The 21,520-nt window shown below is 44.9% G+C and overlaps 1 protein-coding gene across 7 annotated transcripts in view; it reads left to right on the top strand.

The window, feature by feature from the left end:
- Positions 1 to 21,520, top strand: part of ZMIZ1 (zinc finger MIZ-type containing 1) — a 535,099-nt gene that overhangs the window by 371,395 nt on the left and 142,184 nt on the right. For all 7 annotated transcript variants that reach the window (XM_086922439.1, XM_086922438.1, XM_086922436.1 and 4 more), the window contains 2 exons: positions 1,745 to 1,858; positions 9,506 to 9,611. In XM_086922439.1, coding sequence (XP_086778565.1) covers positions 1,745 to 1,858; positions 9,506 to 9,611 — 220 coding nt within the window. The remainder of the gene's footprint in view (positions 1 to 1,744; positions 1,859 to 9,505; positions 9,612 to 21,520) is intronic.

Here is a 21,520-nt window from a genome sequence, read left to right as displayed (position 1 = left end):
TGCGCTGTCGATTGAATGTTGGACATACCAATAACTGTGTCACATTTGTAAAGTCTGACCTGTTTGTCACAGGAAAAAGGAGAGCCGGTCTCACCAGTTTACAAAACCTTAGCAGAATGAAAAGTACGATGAAGAGGCGATGAGGAGGAAAATGCTCATATAGTGAAAAGCTCTGCGGGACGAGAGGAGTAAGAGATGTGTGTATTTTACTATTTCGGAAGGACATTGTGTCTTGGTTAAGAATTTTATGGGGCAAGAGATATATATGTGCGCTTATGGACTCGGTGAGAGTAGCGGTGTAATTTAAAGTGAAAACCTTAGATACTGCGGGTTAGTGGTGCAGACATAGCTCATCTTCGTAGAATTCATGTTTGAAAAAGCAGTTTTTTGATTGAATGTGTGGGAGGAGCTTGTCTGGGGGCTCATGACCCATCTCTTGTGTCTTTGTATTGACGAACAAACAGCTGGACACACCCTCCTTAGGGGTGAAGGGACATGTATGAATATTTTATTTTGGGGTTTGAAAAATACTTAGGCTAGAGTTGTTCAGGGTTGGCCAAAGATACCAAATTCCACGCCATACCTTCAAAGACACCCAGAAGATGCATTCAGATGCAGAGAACATACTAGGAGTCATTTACATAGCTTTAGTTTTAAATCTGGCATAGATTGGTCCCTTGTGATCAACGTTTTACAATCTTGAACTACGTTATATTATAAGGAACTATAGCAACATCATCATCAGGGCCTCTCTTTCTACTTCTGTATATTTTTGTTGAGAAACTGTTCATTTTCTTCATCTGTGCCTTCGAACATATGTCATTACTATGCATGCTTAACATCACCTGCCATTACAACGCAGTTGTTACGACTGCATTGTTACATCGCGAACCATTACATTGCAAGTTGTTACGACTTGCTGTAGGGGGCACACTGTATTTAGGAGTAGTATAATTTACTATTCCTACTCCAGTTTGTGCAACAGCAGGGAAGGTGTTGCATTGTAAATCCAACACCTTCTGCCCCCTACAGCAAGCTGTTGTAACGACTTACGATGTAATAGTTCGCGATGTAACAACTCGGTCGTCGTAACGACCATGTTGTAATGGCATGCGATGTAAAGCATGCAATGTAAACGCTGTTTCCCGAGCCTGTTACTTCTGAAGCTGTACCTAATCCCCACGCCCAAAACTCTGTTCAAGCTCCAGGCAACATGACTTGTAATTCACGACAGGGGCCTAAATAATACACAGCAAAGAGAACCTAGAAAAGCTTCAAGCTCACAGCTGTTGTTACAGGTAAGTAACTAGCTTCTTACTCCCCTACCCCGATGCTCTCTTTAGCCTCATATGTGATGTCTTGAACTGTGCAGTGCCCCTTATCCTGTCTACTCCTTTACTTATCCCAAATTATTTACACATTCTTATGTATAAATTTGTGACTGAGATGCTGGTAAGCAATATCAGAACAAAGATCTCACCATGTGGAGTAGGAATCCAACTATTGACGGGCAGGACATTGGTGTTCCTCACTTCTCTGACTTTCCCACCACTTTTGGCTGCAATATCTCGTTTGGCCTTAGTACCACACATTTGGTATCAGTGGACAGACCTTGACCTGCCTTTGCTCTTTGAACTTTTCTTCTGAGAAGTAAAATGAGGGTGGGGTGGATGTTGGTTTTTCTGTCGTTCTCTTGTTGATCACCACTGGCCATTGATCCTCTTCTCGTCTGCTCCTCTTTCAGCACTTACAGAATCCTGCCAACTTTCAGAATGCGGCCACTGAGCTGCTGGACTGGTGTGGGGATCCTCGAGCCTTCCAGAGACCCTTTGAGCAGAGCCTGATGGGCTGTTTAACGGTAGGTGCCCTTTCTGCGGTGGTTCACACCTCCACCCACTGCCATGTCCAGATATTGCCACCAGAACCTGTTGGAGCCGTGATGCCATAGCCTCACAGTCAGGTCAAATACTGCTTCTCACCTGCCCTGAGGAGGCTCCTCAGATCAGGTTTTCAGGAATCAATGGTTGGAGATGGCACTATGCCTCTCTTAAGGGACGGGGCAGAGCTGTGCTACTTCTGAGGATCGGTGAGAACTGTGATAGAGAGGAATCTTGCCTCGGTCAGGCAAAATTTGCCTCAGTCAGAGCTGAACGGAGTATGTTTCAATCAAAGTGTGGAGTGGAGGGATTGGATGGTTGCCTTTTGTCGGGGGATTGGGTGCTCTATTCCTCTGTTGGTGGAAAGTAAGGGAGATGATCAACCAGATTTGAAAAGAAGCAAACTGAACACCTGTATGCAAAACACATGTTGATTTATTAAAAAGTATTTTATGAGGGAGTACAGCGCTACTGCTTAGTTCCTGACCTGACACATTGCACCATTTCCTTAAGCAAAGTAAAACATCATTGCATAATTGTGGCAAGAATGTGCTGCTCCCGGAAAGGCTGGAACAACCTGTCTTTTCAAGTTCCTAGAAGAGATTCCTAAAAATAACAATTGGAAAAAAGCCGAAAGCTGTGTTATTCTGTAAATCTGTAGCAGGAGATTCACTTTTCTGGTGCATGGTGAAAGGCAGTAGCCGTAGGTGCCTGCCTGGCATGAGAGTATCGAAAGGTACTGGCAGTTTTCCATTTTCTGGATTGCTGCTGGGCATTGCTGCACTGTGGGCATGCATTGCTGCCTCTGTTAGCTTGCACCGTTGCAAAAAGTTTGAAAAATGGAACAAAATCAAACTGGTTAACAAATTAAAGATCCTTCTGTTAGGGGCAGTTCACGAGTCTACAATAAACTGATGCATTAAGACTGGTATAGCCGAGTATGCTAATGTGGTATTATTTCACCATTATGACCATACAATCTTGGAATGAGGAATAACCTTGGAAATTTGTGTTCGTGCACTGATTTCTGCAGATTTTTAATCATTCCAAAAATGTTTCCCAAGAAAATTCCAAAGTCTATACTACTGAAACATGCCCCGAAAAATCCATAGGTACAGATTTTTACGCAAAGTTTGTAATCTGAATTTGGACACTAAATCCTGCTAGTTGCCCAGTCGGGTTTTAAACAGGAGACGTAAAGAGGATATTGGCGCTGTGATACTTAGCCATCCCTTGAAATAGTAACGTTGCAGCCCCACCTCTTTAATCCTGCTGTACTGGCTAAGAAAGACCATACTGCAGATATAGTGCAAAGCTGGAATGGGTTGAGGAATGCCATTGTAGGTGTGTTGAAGTGGTTTAAATTGCTTTATTCGCATAGATGCTTCCAGCTATAGGTAGCTTCAGAGTGGTAGATCTTACTTTGTTGTGAATGTCATCTTCTGCTCTGTTTCTGTCCAATTGCAAAAAACACAGTTGATGGACTGAATACAGAACATTCACCCCAGTACAAAGATCTGGGCCTAAATCCATCGTTTTTTTGCACTCCACACCACCCTAGGTCAGACACTGGCTATATGCAAATCAGCCTTGACCCTGTGCCTCATGGGAACAGTCCAGCCCGAACTACCAAGCCATGCCATGTTTCTGTCCAATGCATAAACGATATGGAGGAGCTTCCTTCAACGAGCTTCCCATCTTCCTTCCTGGATCCCTATCACATTCCCCATGTAGTCTCCTCTCCTATTTGACTCTCCATCTCCTTTTTCTCTCTCTAGCTGTCTCTCTCTCTCGCTCTCCATTTTCTGTCCCCATCCTCCAAATCACCTTTATCCCCTTCTGGTAGACTCTCTCCAGCTCTTGTTTCCAGATCTTGTCTCAACACAGCAGTGCCTGGCCCTAATCTTGTTTCGGCTATTATTTGTGCTTGAGCTTTTTAAGAGCATGTGCCTTGTGGTCTTGTTGCCACAGCATTTTGTCTGACTTTGAGATACTCTAGCTTGTTCGGTCTGGGAATGTTAAGCCCAGGCTGGGTTCCCTCAAATGTGTGCTTTTGATCACGTAGAGACACAAGTGATGTAAATGAAAATGTGTTTCTTTGGTCTACTACTGGGTACCTTAAGCCTTCCTGCTATCCTGCTCAAGATATCTAGTGTGCATATTTGAGCAGTGAGCCATGGACCACCCATTGTCAACTCACTGTATATGGCTGCTTCCCATGGACTGGCCTGAAGTCAAATTAATTTTTTTATGAATTGAATGTTGATTTCCTTGTGCTAGAGCATCCGATTTGAGACGCTCAAGTCTGGGACCTACGATTCGGATGTTACGCCCCAGTTTATAAGGAGGTCTTTTTTTCTTGGTTGTATGTGTAGTTGACAGTGGGTGACTTTTCCCCATTCAGTTGTAAACTTACTGGAAAAGTTTTAGTCCTACACTGGGTCTGTGCTTTTTGCACAGTTAGTTTAGGAGATGGTGACTAGTATTTCAGATTACATTAAGATGCAGTCTGTAGAATATCTTCAATATTGTTGCTGTATCCCCAGACAAGTACAACTTTTGCTAGTATTGCACCTTGCTTGTACTACCTATAAAATCTGTGGCCATTTGCAACCCTAAGCAGTCAGTCACTGAATTAGTGTTTCCAATAACGTGCCTCTTACCCAGTAGGTTTGAGAGTGGGCCGTACTGCAGCCTGTCTGAAGGACCTCGATGCTTGCTTGTTCTCCTGGTCTTTCAGAGAACGTCTTTCATATTCAAAAAGGCATGTACCAAGAAGATATGAAGTATGGGTCCCAAGATGTTGCTGTTGTGATTTTCACCATTAACTCCCTGTGCATCGAGTGGCAGGAATTAACCTGGAGGATAGGATGGCAGACCCATCACCTCTACTGCCAAAAAGCATGCAAGATGTAACATGCTCCAGTTATGTTACGTTTCTGGCTATTTGTATAGTGCTGCATTTACCACTTACTTGACCTCTGTTGGTGCTTTGTGCAGACTTCAGTCTCTATTTGTGTTGCATCCATGTCGAGGCTCTCATAAGTTGTCAATTCATTCCCAACCCTAATTTTATGTGGGGGAGTTGTTTGGAGGGTACACGATTGACCTTCTGACCTCCCAACCTGACCCATCTGTATGCCTAGTGGGTTATCTCTAAGTTGTTGGTCATAGTGGGAGCTTGGGTCTTAATAACCCTTGTCCGCTCTGGCCGTGAGTGAGCTTAGCGGGAACCTATATCAGTTGTTTTAGCAAGGTGGTCAAGTCATGTTTCAGAATTTAAGATGTTGGGATTTTTGTCCATGAAAGTTAGATGTTAGATCACATAGTTTAGTGCTGGCTGTTTGCAAGACGCTTAACTGAGATCCACAGCCCCTTCCGCAGAGGTGCGATCATGACATGGGTGGTTCCCATCAATGTATTCTCACTTGTTTCCCTATTCATGGTCCCAGTGTTGCAGATCAATTGGTCATCCTGACTTTGTCCTGACATCTATAGCTCACTGTGCTTCTGGAATTTACAGTTGATTGAGAATCCTTTAGTTCTTGAATCAAGCTGCTATTGCACACGACGCAGTGTTTTAGGCAGGGCTTTATACAGAGCTAAACCTGCTGGGCTCTGCCCCAGCAGTAAAAAACAGAACAGACATTGAAACTGATCTTTAGCAAGTATTCTATTCTTGCCTTTAACTCACCGGGAAAAATACAAACTTACCCTAATAGAAAAAAAATACATTCTATTTTTTTTTTAAACAGTTGCACAGAAATGACAAATAACTAGTTTGGGCAAACATAATGTTTTTTATCGAATCCTACTAGCATTTGTATGTGATATACAGATGTGCCTTGCCTCATGGATCCTTTTTTTCTGCAATGTGTTGGTCTTGAATGGGTGCAGGGGGCTCAGATGTATTTCCCTTCTCGCGCTGCGAGCATTCAGGAGACATGAACATTGCAAACTGCAACCCTTTAGGTTCTTACTGTCAGTTAGTTGGAGTACAGAGCTGCATCTTCATTAGCGCCTCTCAGCGCTTTCTGGAAGGCAGGTAGTATGCATAATCAGGTGCTGCAGGCCCATGCTGTTGGCAGATGTCAATACAGGTGCACCGCTCAGAGGCACAGTGAACGTTTACTAGGGTAGGAAGGTTGCTCCGTATTTCCAGTGGTATAGCAATGCTGGTGCCAAATGGGAATCTGATCTATCTGTCTATATATCTATCTATTTTCATTTTTTGCTAGGAGGAAAATTACCCACAATTGGTGCTTAGCGGTATTACTAGAGTAACATTAATTTGCCTGCCTATGCACTAAGCATCTCATGTTTATAGTCTGAATGTTCATGTTTGAATTGGAGTGCCTTGGGTAACCTCACTGGTTGCATATACTCAGCATTTTTAGAGGGATTCCTAGTTGTGCTTCTTTGTCACGCCTCTGTTGGAGATCGCCCCACCTTTTTCATCCCTCGTAAAGCACTGGTGATGTAGTTGGCCTTGTTTCAGTTCCCATTCCGTGGTGAAGGCAGTAGTGGTTCCATCCAGTCTACTTGCTGAATGGATGCTGGATCTGTCTTTGTTGAAAAGGAGAGCTCTATGCTCAGAGGGCGAGGGGAGACCATAGTCTGGATTGTTCTCCAAGTAGCTGTACCCTTTATAGGATGAAGGGTTGTAGCTAAGAGGTGAGCAGTCTTGCCAGCTATCCAGGGGAGCACAGAGCCTGCATTGGCTCAATGCACAAGGAACTCTGCCCTATGCGGAGCTGTGAATGTTCCCCATCTATGAGAAGTTAAAGTGCCTCTCTGCGAGCCAGGGAGTGTGCCATTTCACTTACCTCTCCCTTCGCAACGCAGCCCCCCAAAAGAGGTTGGGGGGGGGGGGGGGTTTGACGCACGCGCTCCAGATGTAAGAACTTCTGGGGCAGGAGTGGGAGACGAATAGAGGCTGACCAGTCCTACACTAGCACAAGAACTGGGCGGACAGAGCCCGCCGCCAGCCATCTGGAATGTTCCACCACAGAAGCAGCCGCCGCCACGCATGGGGGCTGCACTCTCTCCCCTCACAGCTGCCGCCATCCCTGCTCGCGCCAGCGCTGCATTCCCGCCATCACCTTCCTCGCGCAGCCACAGATGGCGGGAGAAAGGAGTCGGCGTGCGTGAGTGCGTGCTTTGGCCCAGGCGCGTTTCCTGCGTGCCGCCTGAGATTTTTTTTTTCTGTTTGTATTTTTGGAGGGAGGAGCGCGCGCGGCGCCGCATGTTGTGTAAGCGTATTTTAAAGCGTTCGCCATCTGAGCCGCATTAGCATGTCTGATCATTAAAATGCACTCCCGGAGCCGCTCGATTCCGGAGCCTTTCCATTTCGTAGATTGGATGCTTAAACAAAAAAAAAAGACCTCTGCAAGAGCGCGATTAATCTTCCCTCCAATTTGGAAATTATCCGCCTCTGAAACCTCAACATTGTATGGCCTAATCCATAATATTTCTCCTTGATAATGACAATCGGAGTCTTTGTTGTTAATTAAGAAAAGTGGATGTTGGAAAACAGTCGGGAGTAATTAAATTGCCATCGCGGCGCGGGTTAGTTTACCTCAGAGTGCTAATGAAAGGTGTCACTTGGTGAGATGGCGCAGCTGCATGTTTTGGATGCCGCGTGCGTACAAGTGGCCACGGTGACTAGCCCTGGTGCATAATAATCAGCCTGCCCAAGCCCAGGTCGACGAAAGGCCTTTGTGCCGCGTGGTGGGTGAAAGGGATGGCCATGGCAGCTGAATGACGTGGCAGTTGACCACGTTATAGGTTCATTTCTCATCTTCCGCTGCACGCAGTCCTGATTGGTGAATTCCACCGATAATGTTCTTCATTGGTCCACCACATCGCTGTGGTAGTGGGGCACAACCTTTCAGACCAGTCAGTGTATTCTGCGTCTCCTCAGATTTGCTCCCTGTATCCTTTGGCAAAAGGACATCTGTCATTGTTATCTTGACGACCTGTTGGGTAGGGTGTATATCTGTGGGGGCCTTGTCACCTTTGTATGAAAGACTCCGCTAAACAGAATAAGAGCAACCCAGCTCTTGTGGGGCTGTAATGGGATATGGCTTTCCAAGGAAGATTGCAGAACTGTGCGGTGTTCAGGTTGTGATGTCTGTGGCAAGCCACTGCATTATTGACAGTAATCGTCTGCGTAAAGGCTCAGGTAAGTGATATGCAGGCTGCGGACTCCAGCATTCTGCAATGTAGGATGTAGCTGCTCTTGAAAGGCACAGTGCAAAATATAACTTTAAGTGGTAAGAAACATATTGCAAGGTCTGCTATGATACCCATCTACAATAATGGATGTGAATGCTTCTGTCAAACACGGCCGTGAAATCTTACAATGGCGTTTAGTGTTGGTGGATTGTGGACTTTGAGTCGATGTATGTTGAGTCATTCCAAGCATGGTTACAGCCAACACACAAAATCACATTTATGTCGTAAAAAAGAGGCTGTTTTGAGCCTAACCGTTGGATTGTAGAATTAAACACAGCATATAATCTAGAATAGCATAAAACTGCAAAACTATAGTTAAGGGTATGTAACTTGTTTCATGTTCAGACACCATCATTGCCTGAATTGATATCCTTTGCAAGACACAATTTCTTTAGTATAGACCTTTGCAGTAGTACCATATTGGCTAACAAGTGACAAACGCTTGTCAAATCGGATGTAATCTACTGGAGTTAGACACATCCAATGTAAAATGTAGGCTCTGCGTACAGAAACTCGCAAGTGCATGATTTAACATACTGTGTGCAGACATTGACAGAGTGGTAGATAAACTGGTAAATGCAGCCATGAGAACTATGGAACATGAGGACTTTAGTACACACACATATCGCATAAAGAGAGAGTAGGCACATAAGGAAACGGGTGTAACATTTTGTGGTGTAGGATGGAAGGTCTTTGGTGTAGACACCAGCAGTATAAGACGTAACTTATTGAGAGGTCGAACGTAATGCAAGAGTTTCGGTACTGAGTGCAGACACATGAATCATAGGGTGTAAATTCTACGTTGTTGACACCTAAGGTGTAGAACAGTAACTCTTCAGTGCATATTTTCGGGGTGGGAGAGTGCAACTAGCATCAAAGACATCTAAACTTCAAATCAAAGAATGCAATTAAGAAATGACCAGAAGAGGACGCAACATCACTCTGCATATCGAGTATGCCTGTTCGCTCAGAAAAAGGAGCTGAAAATTAAGTTGTCTAAGTAGCACTCCATTCAAAACTGATACGGAAAAAAACCTCTAGTTCTAGAGAAACACCTTGAAGGAAAACTCATGTTTCTACCTCCACTCAAGCCGCTTTTGTACACTATCATAAATCGTTCCCTAACCCATTACTATATTCAGAGTTCCCTTGCTCCCTCACTAGGTTTTTGCTCCATGTAAGCATATGGTGTAAGTTGTAGCACACACACAGTAGTTTGTAAATTCTTCTGCACAGATGCATGCGTGTAGGCCATAAGAGCTTTCTGTGCACAAGCATTGAGTGTGGGGTCTAAGTTCTTGGGTGTGAATATCCATAGTGTGGAACAAACTTTCTTTGGATACGTCTGTGCCATTACTGTGAATCTAATTTTTGTTTCTCACTCTCTGTAGGTTGTAAGCAGAGTAGCGGCACAACAAGGGTTCGATCTAGACCTGGGGTACCGGCTACTTGCCGTATGTGCTGCCAACAGAGATAAATTCACTCCAAAATCTGCTGGTAGGAAAGCACACTTTTTTTCATGAACGTTGTTGCTATCTTTCCACATGCAGATTTTACTCTTCTTTAAGTGCAAACTGTAGTAGCATGTGAAAATACAGGTTAAAAAAATACCTTTTACAATAAAAACTCCAAAATACAGACTTTAAAAATCTTATTAAGCGAAAATGGCTGCATTTATGAATTCTATACCTTTCAAAGTTTTTGTAGAGAGATATTTGAGCACTTACCAGATTTTTAGCAGTATATAATTTAGAGTCTGTTTTTACAAAAGGTGTTTTTGCAGCTTTTGTTCGCCTCGAACCACGTGCTGTTATTGTAATTGGAGGGTAGTGTACAAATTGCTCAAGTGGCAGATATTTAGATGCATTATTTTCCTAAGAATTGTATGGGAGCGGCGCCATTTTCAGTTTCATTGTTCTACAGCCACCTTTACAGGCCCTCTTGAAATCAGGAAGTTATGATGGGATTTGGATGTTGTTCTCTGTGTTGGTCCATTAGTTACAGTCAGCGCAACAGGTAGTTCGAAGTAAAAGTAGAAGAGATTTATTTAGATTGGGCATCTGGAAAAAATTGAGGAGTTAGATTCAGCCGACAAAAGTGATCCTCTTTCTTTGTAGTTTGTTGAAGTTTCCCGGCAGGGCAATCATGCTGAATTTGGAGTCCAAACCAGTTCTAAGTTTGCATCACACGAGGCCCGAGTTCGTTAACAACTATTCCAGCTAGGAAGTTTTTCTGTTTGGTGATTTTATACAACCAATTCTTGCTGAAGAGAAAACTGGAGTCTGTTCCACACAGAAACATTTCTTAGCTTTTGAACGCATAAAGTTACACTTACACTTTCGAGTTTAGTGGTAAAGCTTAATATCAGTCCCAGTCCAGGTAGATGACATCATCAACTAGACAAAGGGCAGTCGGCTCAAAAGTATTACTGTGCAGCCTGACTTTTTTGTTTTCTTCTTTTGTGATAGAGGAAGGAGTATTCCGTTTTGCAAAGGTGATTTACACAGCCTGAAATGCACCGCTTTGTTTATTGTGGCACAAAACTCATGCTACGCACTGTATTTTAAATTGACTTGATTAATATGGTTTCGTAAGCAGAACCCAAACAAAACTCGTTTTTCGAGGGATTTTGGTGTGGCAAGAAGCCGGTGGGTGGTTGCGAGAATCTCTAAATGAGAACGTTAGATGGACCTACTAAGCAACGTGATCCCAAGGGAGTACTACAAACATGGTCCGCACCAGCGAGGTAACCACCACAACATGGAATACAGAACCTAGAAGACCCTAGCAAGCACACATAAGGTGAACGCTGTACACCAGCCACCCTTTATCATCCTGGAAGAAGTATGAGATCCATCTCAGAAGAACCCGTAGATGTTCCACACACAAGACACACATAGACCGCACCAATAGCAAAACACTAATCCAATATCACACCTACACTCACTTACTCAGATTCGTACATCCAAAAGCAGCACAATGCCCATCTCCAGACAGCCCGAAGCACCAAGAGACTACACTAACGGAAGATGTGTGGTTCATTAGTAGCAATATGATGACTTAAGTTCACACAATTGTGTGTTTAGAAAAGCGTGTTGTATTCCCCAAACCCAAATACTTATTCACAGAATATGGATTGTCATGGAAGTCTGACTTGTAGAATGCTATCTTTCTAAAGTGCACGTACCACGGAAAATTGAGTTTATGACGGACAGGTGACGGGCGTTTCAGTGAAGATGATGCTTAAGTCGGAGATAACTGACAAACTTTTGTGGTTGAGGGTATCCGCCTCCCGGTTGCACATGGTTTCCCACTGTAGTGACACACACAAAGTTACTCCTGTTTGAGGCAGACATAAGCTAGGCTCCTTGGTGGGGTGGAGGAAAATCCCACTGTTTAATGGGGCTGCACAGTAAGGGGTTTCTCCAGAAGGCAAAAAGTATGGAGAAAACAAAAAAAAACCAGTTAATTTGAAAGTGTACAATTTGTGATGGTTTACTCCTATGGACATTCCACACACTATGCATTTTGGGGTTTGGAGCACCCTTGGTAATATACATCTAGTGGACATTTCCGAGAGTACTCCTTGTATTCTTTGTTAGCGTATCTAAGTTGGAAATCTACTACAAAGGTGTGTGTCATCATGGAGAGTAGATGCCGGACTCCTGACTCAGAGGCATTCTGAACTGAGCCAATAGATTTTGTTTTTCAATTTTAAAGATTCACTTCTATCACCCACTGAAGGAGTGTGACACGCAACTACTGTGTACCCAATAATAGTTTACATCTGTACGTCTTAAAATAACCTGTGATTTCCATAAAGGACACAGCAAAGGCTTATGCTGTCAGTTTTGAAACAGGGTAATATGCACTAAAAGACGATCAGAAGTGAACCGAAAAGGTGGATGGAGGAATGAGTCACAAAAAACGCAGGCATCAGCGGATCTGTTTTCTTCGTGATCAGGTGACATGCTTCATCGTTTGCATAAAAAGATATTTGTGCATGAGACAGCTAGTCCAGTGGGGGAATAGGACTGCAACTTAAGTATGAATTGGATCTACACATCTTGAGCCTCCTTTCTACTAGCTCTACACAGGTTCCATGGACTTCAGAATGATGATGAGTTCTGCTTAGTTGTATAGAAACAAGACTACAGCACTAGCAGAAACTGGTATGAAAAAAATGTATTAATGTTTCTAGTCTAGTACTGTGGCAGGAGATGTGGATAAATGACTCAGTGGATTGTTTTAGACCCCGGCGGGTTGGGCTATAACCCCAGCATTGGCCCTAGGCAATATACATTCAACCAAAGTCTCAAATGTATTTATGTGCATGAGTGAAACTAATGCAAATAAAGGAAATGCAGACAGGTAATAAGAGCTAAAACCCATTCCTGGTTCCCAATCGGGACTCATGGGATGTAGCCCTTTGTATGGCATTTACTCACATAAAAATTTTACCAGTATGATGGTATTTTCGTTTGAGAGGATCAGCTCTTGGGGCTAGTATGCTGGTGGTGCTGGGTGGGTCCACCTGTAAAATGTGGTGAACAACCACAAACTTGCGAGTTTCTGGGTGATAACAAACATTTTGCCAGTAGTTCCCCATCCGGAAAATGATTTGTATGTGCGTTCTTAGCAATAAAAAAAATATGCTTTTGGGGTGGGAATGGGGAGAAACTCTTCAAAAAATAATGTGGCTGTTGGCAATTTTTTAGCAAAATATTTCCCCACAAGGAAACGAGCACTAAGGAATATAGTGCCAAAGTACTTTTTTGTTTAAATGATACATCTGCTTGTCTGTAATAGGATATGCATTCCAGCCCTCTGGAATTGTTTAAAAGGTTCCAGTTTGCCTAAAACAGGTGCAGCTCAGCACATCTGACATCCATTTGCCAGGATTATTGAACCAGGTGAAGTGTGATTCTTGAAATCACCTCCAAATACCGATGCCTAAAGTTGTTACCGTAACATGCATTTGTACGGAGCTTTACAGCCACTTATATGCAGTGCTTAATTGGAGCCAGTGGTTTCCGGTGCTCAGCACTGGCACTTAATTGCCAACACCAGTACTTATGACAGTCTGCCACATGGTGGCGCTGTTTGTCCAAGGTAAAGATGAGCACACAAAGGTTGTTTATTCATTAAATAAACATTAAAGGGACTGATTCCTGCTACCAAATCCAGTCTCATAGCTCCGGGGGCCTTGAGTAGTCTGAATTGTCACTCTTGTAGTAGTGTGATGGTTAGTAGTTGTGATGATACTGTATATGCGAGAGCTAGCAGGGGCAATGGGTTGTGAAAGCTGCTGTAGCCTCCCTACAATGGCCCTGGCACTTTTTTTTTTATTTTTATACAAATTAGGCACTGCCTCCATGGTCCTGCAGTGCTTTTGGGATCTCGGTACCCTTTATGGTTTTAGGTACCTTTTGACTGCACTCGAAAGTGTTCTGTTGAGTTTGTGTCTGGCTGTATTCTGTACTTACCGGCGAGTGACTGGTGTAATGAAAATGCTGTCTGTGAAAAGCAGCACCACTTCTTGGTGCTAGATCTGCGCTCTACCTAAACAACCATAAAGGCTCCATTTCATAAAACTGAATTGCCAGGCACACACAAGAAACTTAAAGCCACCTAAGAACTTTTAAATGGTTTAGTAAATTATTTTAAGGAGAGTTTCCCTTTCCGGTACTTAATGACCATTCAACTGAGATCTCCGATTTACTCAAAGCTGAGATCTCTGATTTACAGAAAGGCATTACTGTGAGGAGTGTTGCTTTTTTTCCCCTGACACCCATTTTATTTACAAGGGCAGCTCCATTTTTTTTTTTTTGGGGGGGGGGGGGGGACAGAAAATAACAAGTAATCATTTTCAATACAGTTTAACATGAAAAATGTAACTCAACCCCATTTCAATGGTGTATCTGCCTGCAGTTTCCAGATATTTATTGATGAATGTAATCTAAAATGTCCAGTGAGAATAAGAGATGCTTTGTATGAGGGTAGGTGGAAGGGGAGGACCAAGGGCAGTGATAAAGAGGAGTGCCGTCGCTTTGTACCAGAGGATGATGTAGTCTGATATTCCCGTATAGAAGCATAGTCTCCCCTCCTCCAGAACAGAGAATTCGTGGGCCTGCGCTGACACCTACTGGAGAGAGTGCTTAATAGCCCTGCAGACAGCAGCCTGAGACTTGCCTTGCAGGTACACTAATTGCTCTGAATTTCTGCCGACAGCAGCACTGGCAAATTAACACCATTCTGCCTTTCTTGTAGCTATCGAAGTTGCATGGTAGTGTCACACTTCCCTTTCACACTTTCCTAGAAATGTAATTTGCTTACAAGTGCAGAGAGCAGGCTCGTCGTGCCTAATAAAGGACGCCTACTTTGGTTTATAACTGCCTGATGAAAAGGCCAGTGAGATGCCAACGATAGCAATCAAAGGGTGTTTGAGATATCAAGGTATCCTTCTTGTAAGATTATGCTTTGATATGTACTAAAATAAGCTGTATTGTACGATTCGGATTTTTTTGAATGAAATGGGGCACCCTGCTTCTAACCCCCTACCTACCTCTTTCCTCTTACTGATGTATACTTTTTTTTTGCAGAAATGGTCCGTTGCCCGGGCAACACACTTGCATTTCAAGGGAGAATTAATAGCATATTTTGTTTTGAAATACAGCGGTTCGTGCTTTTCAACACAAATTTCAGGACATTTCACCAGCCAGTTCAGTGATTCTAAAAGGGTTGGTGCTATTTTTGTGTTTTTGTGGTGTGTGTATTTCATCTGTAACGCACCTGCTAGCTGAGGCTTGGAAATGGTGTCTACAAGCTAAGGGCTATGCAAAGATTGACACTCCACTGCCGAGGGCCGTGGGATTGACACTCGCCACTCCTGATGCTATGGAGTGTTACTTGACTTGGGCCTTTGAATTCAGCCCACCTCAGTATGTGTGGCATGGTGGACATCGGACACTGACCGCTAAGCTGCTTATAGATGAGCGGGATTGATACCCACGTGACTGAGAGATCTGGGAATGATACCACTCAACTGAGTATTTCGATATGGATACCAGTTTCACCAAATGCCCAGGCACTGGTTTCTGTTTGATCGAGTATTGTCCTTTACGTAGCCAAATGCTCTTGCTTCAATTGCGGCCTGCAATAGATACCCTTCAGTGAGTACTATTGGATGCAATACTCCCTCGGGTAACGTTCTAGCAACACTGTGACTCTGACCCGGTACTTTGGAAAAGTCAAATGCTCTGGGATGGCCACACGCTTGCACAAGTGGTCTGGTAATGGTCTCTCTTTGTGGTTGATCTCCATCCTTTGGTGGGCCTAGTGATTAATGACAGTCGCGATTGATAACCATGTGGTGGATTACTTGAGACTGACACCAAACTTGCGGAGTGCTTCAAAATGACTATCTGCCTGCGACGGATGCCCCTCTCGCAGACTGTTTGAGGTGATGCCCTTTCAAGATTTCTATCCTTTCTTACCTTTTTTTGTGGTGATGGACCTCAAGAAAACCATAAAAACTGTAATGTGGCATTTTGTGTTATATCACTTAAGCAGAATATATAGCAGGAGATGATTGGCAGGTTTTTGTTTATCTAAAAAATTTGCTGGGACTCTGAAAGTGCTGCATCAACCTGGCGGCTTGTTTTGATTTAGAGCTCCCCGGGAAATGCAGTGCAATACTGGGGTATTAATCTCTTCTAAGCGCTGCAAACTACTTATAGTTCTTCTACCCTAATCTTTTTGCGTGTGTAAAATTAGGTGCCTCCAAGTAATTAATGCAAGCCAGATTTGTTTTGACGTGATCATGAGTTTCCAATGTGTTTACCAAAATCAGTTTTGCATAACTCTTCATAGATACAACATTGACAACCTTGTCTATGGCTTAACAGTTATTGACTTTATTACAAGTTAGCTTAGTTAATATTCCTACCTAGAGAAGTTCTGTCCAACTAGAAGAAATTATTAACACTGTTTGTCCACCATGAAGAGGATGAATGGAAGTACTCTGGTTGCCACCTATTAACCACTGAAAAGTCAATATATATGTGCGTTATAATAATATGTTGCATTATATTGTATTTCATTGCACTGAAAACCAACTGCCTAAAACTCAACACCAACAAAACGAAAGTGGTCTTATTCAGTAAAGACACCTCTCTTTTGTCCTTGGTCTGGTGGCCAACAGGGCTAGGCCTGACACCCAGCCCAACCATCTCAATCGCAAACATCTACTGCAACTTCGCACTCCAATCCAACCCCAGAAAACTCATTGCTAACCTGCTCGCCACCAACCAAGATGGCGACCTGACCAAATGGACAACCTTCACCAGAAACAACACAGTGGCAGTCATGCAGACCATCCACTCAGGGGGTCTAAAAGAACTCATGCCCCCACTACATCTACAACCTGGGATCATCACCAATGATCACCACCCCGACCCACATCTTCAACCCCTCCATCACGTCTGCCGTTGTCTCGGGTGAATGGAAACTTGTAGAAATCAACGCCCTCCTCAAGAAGCCAACAGCTGACCCGAATAAATTGAGCAACCTCCAACCCATCTCCATGCTCCCCTATCCAGGCAAGGTGATTGAGAAGGCCATCAACAAGAAACTTAGAACCAACCTCAAACTTTACCATCTTTTAGACAGCACTCAATCAGGAATCAGAATGAACCAGAGCAGCCAAATAACACTCATCGCGGCCACTGATGACATTTGAATCATCCTGGACCAAAGGGAAACAGCGGTCCTCATCTGTTTGACCTCTTTCAACACGGTCTCTCATAACACTGTCATCAGAAGAGTTCATGATATTGGCATACAAGGATCCGCTGTCACCCGTAGTAGTATAGCAGGGGCGGAACACAGGCCCCCATGGTGCAATGGGGCCCTGAGTTGCGGGGGCCTCCTCAGCACAGTACTCAGGCCTGAGAGCCCCAGAATAAATCTGGAGGGGCCCCCTCCGTGTACCTTGCAGGGGGCCCTCTCACCTTTCGTTACACCACTGTACCATAGGGATCGTCCCTCAGCATAACCCTTTTCAAAATATACAGGACACCACTCGCCAACATCATCTGACCACAAGACATTTCTCTCATTTATGCAGATGACACCAGACTCATGCTCTGTGACAGCCAAGACAAGCACGACCACAACCAAATTCACCAACTGCACTGCCATGATAGCAGACTGGATGCGAGCCAACTGCTTGAAGCTCAATTCCGACAAGAAGCAAGTATTGATCTTCTGTAAGAAGACCTTCCCCTGGAACAACACCAACACCCTCACCCACAGACCATGCAAGAAATTTGGGGATCATCCTAGATGATAAGCTCAACATGACAGCCAAAGATGATGTTGTATGTACCTCCTGCTTCCACATTCTATGCATGCTGCAAAAGATCTTCAAATGGTTGCCTCAGAACACGAGATGGACCATCATGCAAGCACTCATCACAGCAGGCTGAACTATGGCAACAGTCTCTTTGCTGGACTCTCCAAACAACTCCTGCACAGATTCCAAACCACCCAGAACACCGCTGCAAGTCTCATACTCGATCTCCCATGCTGCACCCACATCACACCACACCTCAGGATGCTTCACTGGGTGCCCATTAACAAGCATAGGCTTTTCAAACTCCTCACACACACATACAAAGCCTTACACAACACAGGACCAGAATACCTGAACAGCCGAATACACTTCCACCTACCTACCAGACACCAACGCTCTGCCTAACTCTCATTGCACACAGTTCCTGCATCATTCAAAAGCAAACCTGGAGGTCGTTCATTCTTCTACATCACACCCAAGAAATGAAAATGCATCCCTCAACATATCAAATCCTCCTCACTTCGTGAATTACGCAAGAAGCTGAAGACCTGGCTCTTCATATATGCACCTTGGGGACCCACGTACCTGCCCAATCGCCTGGATACCCTCTCTGGTCATTAGTGTGCTATGCAAATCAATATAACATAACCTCTTGGCCATACAACTTGGGGGTTCTGATCAATAATCAAATCTCAATGGCCAACAAATTCACCTCAGTTGCATCAATCAATCAGAACAATTTTAGAGCGTGCTACTCACCTGTGAGGGTCTCAATGCACTGGGGGGGGGGGGGGGGGGGGGGGTTGACGCAGCTACTGATCGACCAGCCAGGTCTTGAGGAGTCTCCTGAAGGTCAGCAGTGCCTGGGTCTGTCACAGGTGAATGGGGTGGGTGTTCCAGGTCTTGGCGGCGGGGTGGGAGAATGGTCTGCCGCCTTTCGTCGTTCGGTGGATGCGTGGGATGCTGTTGAGGGCGAGGTCTGCGGAGCGAAGCTGGCGGTTCAGGGTGTAGAAGGTGAGTCGTTTGTTGCGGTATACCGGTCTGGCGTTGTGGAGTACTTTGTGGGCGTGGGTATGGAGCTTGAAGGTAATCCTCTTGTTGATCAGGGGCCAATGAAGGTCTCTTAGGTGGACAGGGATGTGGCTGTGGCGGGGGATTCCGAGGATGAGGCGTGCGGAGGTGTTTTGTAAGCGTTGGAGTCTTTTCTGGAGTTTGGCCGTGGTTCCCGCGTAGAGGCGTTGATTTTACACCCTCATGCTCCTCCAAAATGTGTTCAGATGGCTCTCACAGAGTACCTGAAGGTCCATCATGCAAGCCCTTATCACCAGCAGACAAGATTACGGCAAAACCCCTTTAGTCCTTAACCGCTTAACCGCGGCGGCAATTCCGCAGCGGGGCGGCGGTTTAGCTGAGTGGTAGGGGCCGCATCGGCCAACGGATGTGCGCAGCACTACGAAGGTAGTGCGCGCGGCGGCCGTTGGCCGACAGAAGCACACATGGTGTTATCACTGTTCAACTCGCAAAGAGGCTCCAGGTTACACAGAATGCAGCAGCTAGACTCACTCTCAAACTTCCACAAAGCACACCAGCGCTTATCCAAACAGCTCAAGACCTCCACTTGCTCCCCATTCACAAATGTGCCCTCGTCAAACTCCTCATGCACCTACTGGGCACTTCATAAGCATGGCCCGGCATTCCTCAACCAGTTCCACACACCATCTAGACACCAAGGCTCAGTATACCTTCTCTTAGCCCAAGTCCTCTGCTTCCACTGAGCCAGAGCCCGGGTCTGCTTCTTTTACTACCTAGCCCCCAAAGTCTAGAAAGACCTCCTCTTCACATCAGAGCCACCGGCAACAAATTAGAATTCTACAAGAAACTGCTCCTGATAGTTCTCCACTGCTTCTTTTTCAGGTAATAGGATACCCTCATGGGCGACGTGCACCATACAAATCAGCATAACATGGTGTTGTAGCTGTTTATACCTTTTCAAATGAGAAAAATAGATGTAAATGAGCTGTTTAGTCCAAACTCAGCCATAATTGACCAGTTGGCACAGAAATATAGGCACCTCCAGATGTATTAGGCTATTTTGGGTCCCATTTGTAGGGTGCAGCTTCAGCCCTTGCACTAAAAGCTCAGGACTCTGGTCTGGTCATACCTTTCATCCTTCGTGAGATTCACTCAGACAACACAAATGTAATGGATCGGTCAACTTGATCTAACACTTCCCAATCACTGGAATATTCTCTTGATCTTTTTCCATGCTTCGCTCATGGTCATTCACTGCATGTGTTTCCTCTCTCCTCTGCCTGACTTCCCATCTGCTATTGCCCTCTGCCATTGTCTAACTCAGATTCATGTTCCAAGCTCACCTTTTTCCACTCTCTCTGTAATGCCCGTTCTCTGCCCTTGCCTCACACCTGTCTCTCGTAGCCCTTTTCACCTGAATTCCATATAACCCATGATAATTTTCCCATCAGTGTGTCATACTCTACTTCCAATCCCTTGCTTGTGCATGCCCACTCTCCTCGCTGCTTCTGATGAAAAGCAGTGAGACCCCCAAGACTTTTGTTGCCGCTTGGTGCAAACCACCTCTAATTAACTCGAAGATTAGTGATCAAAACACCGAGGCAGGCACTGGAAGTTGGAAGGTGAAGAACAAGTTTATTGCTCTAGAGGAGAGTACATCACTTCGGACACCGGGGCTATCGTCAGGAGGTGCTCTAACTGCATCATTGTGGCATGGCCTTTTATACTATTTTATGTCTGTTTATTACATGGTAAAACATTCTTGACATCACTTTATTGCATATTCAAACATCCTTGGAATCCCCGCCTTAAGCTAGTTCCCACACAGACCTTGCTGCAATCGTCCCCCACCCAGATGTAACAGATGATCGCTATCTCGAAGCTGGACATTCCAACAGGATCTAAAAGGATGTGGGATCGGTCAGATCTAAGGGTTTGGGTTATTGATTAAGTCAGGCTCCTTTGTTGGTGAAACAAGCCCTGCCATGTGTAGGCAATAAATAATGTCCACATGGGTCGGTTAGTGCCTGGGACCGGACTGAGTGGCCAGGTGCAGGGAAGGAGGTTATAAAAGGGGGCTTGCCTGTGCATGGAGGATGAAAGGACAAGTGGGTTTGGCGCGGGAAGTGACTCCGGGGCACTGTCATACTGACATGGTTTTATGACCCCAGTATGTGTGCTCAGGCTCAATCAGAGCGCGTGGGATGATGGCGGGGTCAGGGTGACACACAGGTGACCAGCAGTGTATGAAATGGCCGTGATGTCCAAAATGGTTGCCGCTTACGCGCACGCAAATGCCTATGTTACACAAGATGGCGCCGGCAATGTTCATATTTATCGTCTTATATTCAACAGTCGCCCCTTTGAACATATAGGGGCCAGCTTGTCAGTTTGCGTGAATGTCCATAATGTCCTGTACCTCTCTGTCATACATTGCTTTCATGTTTTCGCATTGAGTGTCCAAAGTCTTCGAGCGTAGAAAATGCAAACAAAGAGAACACAGGGGCGGTATACAATGTATCCCCAGATAACAGCCACATATTACTAAGATCGGAACCAAGAGGACCTTCAATATCTTCCAACCCCATTCCTCTAATATGCCCCAAAACCAATTTCCCAGTGTCCAAGTCTCTGGTTCATTGTGGATCTCGGATGCCAGCCTGTGGAGATGTTCAATTGCCTTGTAGACTGATGGCGAGCTGTCAGGGACGAAAGTGCAGCAGCTGGCACCGATGATGCGGCATGCTCCTCCACGTTCTGCTAGTACCACGTCTAGAACAAGACGGTTCTGCAAAGCTACCAAGCGGACCGCCTGAAGTTCGGCTGTGTTGTTGGTGAGGATGCCAGCTGTGACGTTCAAGGCTGTTTACACTGCTAGCGATAGGTGTCTGATGGCTCAGCTGTTTGCCATCGAGCCCCATAGCAGGACGAGTCCTTTTGCTGCATCAAGGAACTGTGACGCGGCGGAGTCTGCTTGTTCTGTGTCTTTGGACCGCCTTTCTCTGTGATGGATTGCAGA

The sequence above is a fragment of the Lissotriton vulgaris genome, chromosome 5, assembly GCF_964263255.1.
Source record: "Lissotriton vulgaris chromosome 5, aLisVul1.2, whole genome shotgun sequence".
Taxonomy (NCBI): Eukaryota; Metazoa; Chordata; class Amphibia; order Caudata; family Salamandridae; genus Lissotriton; species Lissotriton vulgaris.
This window is presented reverse-complemented; position numbering and strand designations above follow the sequence as displayed.